At 45.1% G+C, this 6,104-nt stretch overlaps 1 protein-coding gene across 4 annotated transcripts in view; it reads right to left on the bottom strand.

Moving 5' to 3' along the window:
* The window catches only part of LOC311072881 (caspase-8-like), a 33,480-nt gene that overhangs the window by 19,814 nt on the left and 7,562 nt on the right, over positions 1-6,104 (bottom strand). Inside the window, exon 2 of one of the 4 annotated variants that reach the window (XM_084098231.1) lies at positions 395-575. The exons of the other annotated variants lie outside the window; for them this stretch is intronic. Within the exon in view, the coding sequence (XP_083954357.1) occupies positions 395-575 (181 nt within the window). The remainder of the gene's footprint in view (positions 1-394; positions 576-6,104) is intronic. 4 annotated transcript variants of the gene reach the window in all.

The following is a 6,104-nucleotide window of genomic DNA, read 5'->3' on the forward strand; positions in this document are numbered from 1 at the left end:
CCATTCTCCTGCCGGAAGATTGTTCCTGGACAGTCTGTCTGGTCCCACATTCAGGTGGCCGGGCACATGCGCTGCTCTGAGCGAGCGCAGATTGTGCTGAGCCCAGACCAGGAGGCGTTCCGTCAGCCTGTGAAGGGTTCTGGATCTGATACCTCCTTGGTGATTTATATAAGCCACCACTGACATTTTGTCCGAACGGACCAGGACGTGGTGTCCTATTATATGGGGACAAAAGGGGATGCAATTATAAGGTCCTATTATAAGGGGATGCAATTATATTGCATCCCCTGTAGATGCAATTGGAGTAGAAATGGGAGAGATGCCTCTAGATATTAGAAGGGAAAAACTGGCAATTACATACTGGGTAAATCTTCAACAATCAGCAAATAATCACCTTACTCGCAAAGTATTGGAGGAGTGCTGGGAATACTCATATGATGGAGGACACAGTTTTGGATGGAAGAGCAGAGTATGGGCTAAGGAATGTTGCATGGACAATAAGATCTTCTGTCCCAGTATACCACTTACTGATGGAACCATGGAAAGTCCCTGAACCGCTTGTAGATTTGAGTTTACTAGACAAGCCCAAAGAAGAGTACATTGGAAATTAGGTTAATGCTTTTTTAAATAACACATTTTATTCAGTATTACAAATATTTACAGATGGTTCTAAGGAACCTATCAGTCAAAAGGTTGGATTAGGTGTATATATTCCACAATTTAAAAAACAGATTAGTTTGAGGTTGACTGATGAGATGTCTGTGTACACTGCAGAGTTAACAGCTATAATAATAGGACTACAGTGGGTCGAACAAGTCAGACCAAATAAAGTGGTAATATGTTCAGATTCTTCTTCAGCTTTAATTAGTATAGTACATGCAAGATCAGACAGAGAAGATTTATTAATGGAAGTATATTTATCACTATACAGACTGAAATAGGCTGGAATAGTGGTGTATTTCTGTTGGGTACCGCACACATTGGGGTATCTGGTAATGAAGTTGCTGATAAACTAGCAAAAAAAGCACTAGACAAGAGGGAGGTGGATGTTAAAGTACCTATGGGGAAAAAGGAGGCAAAATCGATTTTAAAGAGAAAGTTAATGAATAAGTGGCAAATTAGTTGGGACAGTAGTAGCACAGGGAGATGGTGTTATAGTATCACACAGACAGTAGGGAGGATACATTGCCAGGGAAGAAATAGGAAAGAAGTATTGCTGTCTAGGTTAAGACTGGGACATACAGGGTTAAACTCAACACTGGCAATTATGGGGTTACATGAAAATGGATTATGTGATGTGTGTGGTGTATCTGAAAATGTATGTCATGTATTATTTATTTGTAGTAAGTATAATATTTTCCGGGATGTATTATTCAGTCATCTGAAGAATGGAGAGGATAGAATGAAGAATGAGGATAATTTTAGGAAAAGGTTTAAAGGGATAGTTCACCCAAAAATGAAAATGCTCTCATCATTTACTCACCCTCATGTTGTTCCAAACCTCTATGACTTTCTTTCTTCTGCTGAACACAAAAGAAGATATTTTGAAGAAAGTCGGTAACCAAACGACTGATGGACCCCATTGACTTCCATAGTAGGGAAAAAAAATACTATGGAAGTCAATGGGGACCAGCAACTGTTTAATTACCAACCTTGTTTAAAATATCTTCTTTTGTGTTCAGCAGAACAAAGAAAGTCATACAGGTTTGGAACAACATGAGGGTGAGTAAATGATGAGAGCATTTTCATTTTTGGGTGAACTATCCCTTTAATGGATAGACAGATATATAGAGCACTAATTACGTTTATATTTGATTCAGGTTTGGGATTTAGAATATGATATGCTTGAAATGTTGAACCTGCCATGGGGGCTGAGTGTGGACGGAGGAGCTGAACACGCAGCGCCGGATGAAGCTCAATGAAACCTCTATTGCAGGTATGATAAATAATGATGATGTATGTGGGATAATAGAGTAGGGTTCAACAAGGAAATATAGTTAATGGTCCATTTGTGAAAGTGTCATAGAGAATAGATATTTACATATGTTGATTGACAACCTAGCCTGGTAATAGGATAGGTTGAGAGTAAGGGGGGCGGGACTTGAATCCAGTAGCTAGAGACATATGGAGACGGTGTTTGTTTAGACTGTGTCTGTTGCAAGCTGGTGAATAAATAAGTTCTTAGCAACAAAGTCGTTGTAAGTAAGACTTATTTGACATGGTGTCAGAAGTTGTGGAGTAGTAGAAATGGCAAAATTTGCCCCACCCACGAACTTCACCTTTGATAGACCTCAAGAATGGGCCACATGGCGACAGCGCTTCACGAGGTACAGGATAGCCTCGAAGCTCACGGAGGAGGATGGCGAGGTACAAGTGAGTACCCTTATATATGCCATGGGGCCAGAGGCAGAAAACATATTCAGCTCGTTCACGTTTGAGAGGGACGAGCAGGAAAAAGAATTCGACGCCGTGCTGAACAAGTTTAATGACTATTTCATCCCGAAAAAAAACATCATCCACGAGAGGGCGTGCTTTTACCAACGCATTCAAAGGCCGGGGGAAAAGGCAGAGATGTTCATCCGTGCACTCTACGAATTAGCAGAGAGTTGTGAGTTCGGTGCCCAGAAAACAGAGAACATTAGAGATAAGCTCGTGGTTGGCATCAGAGATAAAGAGCTTTCAAGAAAGTTACAGCTGATGACAGACCTTACCTTAGACACGGCGGTGCTGATGGTGAGGCAGGCGGAGGACATCGCCCAGCAGGTGAGCCAACAGGAGGAAGGTGCACCAAGCAGTGTTCAGGAGGTTACACGCAGACGACCTGAAAGGAAAGGAAGATGGGATGAAAAGAGGCCAGCGAGAGGAAAAAATGATAGAATGATCGGAGGCGGTAGGTGCGGAAAATGTGGAAAAACGAAACATCACAACAAGGAGAAATGTCCCGCAGCAGAAACTGAGTGTCGAAAATGTAAAAAGAAAGGACACTGGGAGCGTATGTGTTACTCAAGGACAGTTAATGAGGTAATAAGAGGAACACACACACAGGCAAGTGATGACGATTCATATTACCTGGGAACGGTAAGCAAAACTGGGGCTGATGACACAGAGAACTGGTTTGTGAAACTGAACGTGCAAGGCTCGCGAGTAAAATTTAAAATTGATACCGGAGCTGACGTGACCGTTATGAATGAAGAGACTTTTAACTCGCTTGGAAGTGAAGTGAAGCTGAGTCAGACACATGCGAAATATGACAGTCCAGGTGGAAAGATAAATTGTTTGGGACAATTTGAAACGACCACGGAGTACAAAGGAAAAAAGTTCAAGTTCACAATTCACGTCATGGAGGGCGATACTGTGAACAACTTGCTAAGCAGAGAACAAGCAGTAGAGATGGGCTTAGTTAAAAGAATCGAGCAAGTCAGCGCAGCATTCGGTGAACAGGGAACAATGAGAACCGAACCAGTTAAAATAAATCTAAAAGAGAATGTAGAGCCATACGCAGTCCACACCGCGAGAAGAGTGCCGTTACCATTACTTCCCAAAGTTAAGGCTGAACTCCAACGAATGGAGGAGAACGGAGTCATTGAAAAGGTAACGCAACCCACGGACTGGTGCGCGCCGATGGTACCAGTGATGAAACCTAACGGGAAAGTGCGCATCTGTGTAGACCTGAAAAAACTAAACGAACATGTAAAAAGAGAACGGTTCATCCTACCCACGACTGACGAAATTCTTGCCAAACTCGCCGGGTCCAAAATATTCTCATCATTGGACGCCGCAAGCGGCTTTTGGCAAATTCCCCTACATAATGAGAGCAGTCTTCTCACTACTTTCATAACGCCGTTTGCTAGATATTGTTTTAAGCGCTTACCATTCGGCATTAGCATAGCGCCAGAAATATTTCAGCGCAAAATGAACGAACTACTAGGAGGCTTAGAGGGAGTTGCGGTCTACATGGACGATCTAATCGTTCACGGCGAAACCCAAGAACAGCACGACGAGCATCTGAGGCGCGTTCTGGAGAGGATCGAGCGCGCAGGGCTCAAGCTCAACAAAGATAAGTGTATCTTCAGACAGAAGGAGCTTTATTTCCTGGGACACGTCATAGACGAGAGAGGAGTCAGGCCTGACCCGGGGAAAGTAAGGGCTATCTCAGAGCTGCAAGCCCCACGAAATGTGAGTGAACTGAAACGGGTCCTGGGGATGATAAACTACATGGGACGTTACATTCCAGACTTGGCGACAGTGGGCGGGCCGCTGTTTGATTTATTAAAAGGGACTGTAGCATGGACATGGGACCAGTCTCAAGAATGCGCTTTTCAAAAGCTTAAAGAAACTTTAATGACTGCACCTGTTCTCGCGTACTACGATTCGGGGAAGCCCACAGCGGTGTCTGCAGATGCGAGTAGCTACGGGCTGGGAGGAGTCCTACTACAGCTGCACGGAGACAGCTGGAAGCCGGTGGCATATTGTTCGAGGAGGTTAAATGAGGCAGAAACCAGGTACGCGCAAATTGAAAAGGAATGTTTGGCCGGGGTCTGGGCGTGCGAGAGATTCGAGAAGTATCTCATAGGCCTGGACAGATTTCGCCTTATTACAGACCACAAACCCCTCGTACCATTGATTAATAAAAAAGACTTGGACGCGGTACCAATACGCTGTCAAAGACTTTTAATGAGACTAATGCGATTCGCAGTGACCGCGGAATACGCACCTGGGAAGACACTGGTAGTAGCCGATACGCTGTCGAGAAGTCCGATAGGCGATGATACAACGAGCAGTAGACCTACAGTGAACGAGATAGCCTGTTACGTTGATGCAGTTATAGCCGGCTTGCCCGTGTCGCAGTCAAAGTTGAGCCTGATCGCAGCAGCGACTGAAAGAGATGAACAGTTACAACTAGTAAGCAAGTTCATTAAGCAGGGATGGCCAGAGCATGTAAGAAACGTACCGGAAGGTGTTAGAGACTTTTTCTCTGTGAAAGATGCGCTGTCAATAAGTGAAGGATTGATAATTCTGGGCAGGCGCATTTGTATTCCAAGTGAACTGAGACAGGACATCCTTGAGCGCATCCACGAAGGCCATTTAGGGTTGACAAAGTGCAGAGAACGGGCAAATTCATCCGTATGGTGGCCTGGTATATCATCGGATATAAATAACAAAATTGACTTGTGTATGTTCTGTCGCGAAAACAGGAAAACACAAAGGAAAGAGCCACTGAAGTCAACCCCGCTACCTGACAGACCGTGGCAGCGCGTGGCTATAGACATTTGCGAGGACAAGGGCCAGATGTATCTGATTGTTTCGGATTATTACTCGCGCTTCATAGAGATCCTTCATCTGCCAAATACAACGACGGCGCAGGTGATAAATAGACTGCAAGCTACTTTTGCGAGATTCGGAATACCGGAGCAGATTATGAGTGATAACGGTCCGCAGTTTACTAGTGAGGCATGGACTTCATTTAAGGAAAAATATGACTTTGAACACGTCACATCGAGCCCGCACAACCCGCAAGCAAACGGGCATGCCGAGCGCGCGGTCCAAGTAGCCAAACGCATCCTCAGACAGGACGATCCGCTCCTCGCTTTGATGTGTTACCGCGCAACACCACATTCATCTACAGGGGCAAGCCCTGCTGAATTGTTGATGGGCAGGAAAATTCGTACGACGTTGCCTACGTTGAAGAAAAACCTGCAGCCAAAGTGGCCAAATAGACTGTTGGTGAGAGAAAGAGACGCTTTGGCCAAAACACAACAAGCCTTCTACTTTAATCGGAGACACGGGGTGCGTAACTTACCTGAGTTGAAGCCAGGTGACGCGGTGCTGATGAAACTGGACGGGGAAAAGTCGTGGAAAGGTCCAGTGCAGGTCAGAGCGCAGGAGAGTGCACCGCGCTCATTCGTGGTGCAGGCTCCGAAGGGGGAAGGTGAGATGAGGCGGAACCGCAGACATTTACAGAAAGTGCCTGCGGAATGTTTAAATGCTGATAACGAGTGTGAAACAACAGCGAAGAGTCCGCAGAAGCTTGAAAAACTGCACATCAGCAATGCGGATCAGCCAGTGTCGCAGACACCGGGTGAAACACAAGGAGTGACTGTGAC

Source organism: Abramis brama (assembly GCF_963993115.1).
Source record: "Abramis brama genome assembly, chromosome: 22".
Classification (NCBI taxonomy): Eukaryota; Metazoa; Chordata; class Actinopteri; order Cypriniformes; family Leuciscidae; genus Abramis; species Abramis brama.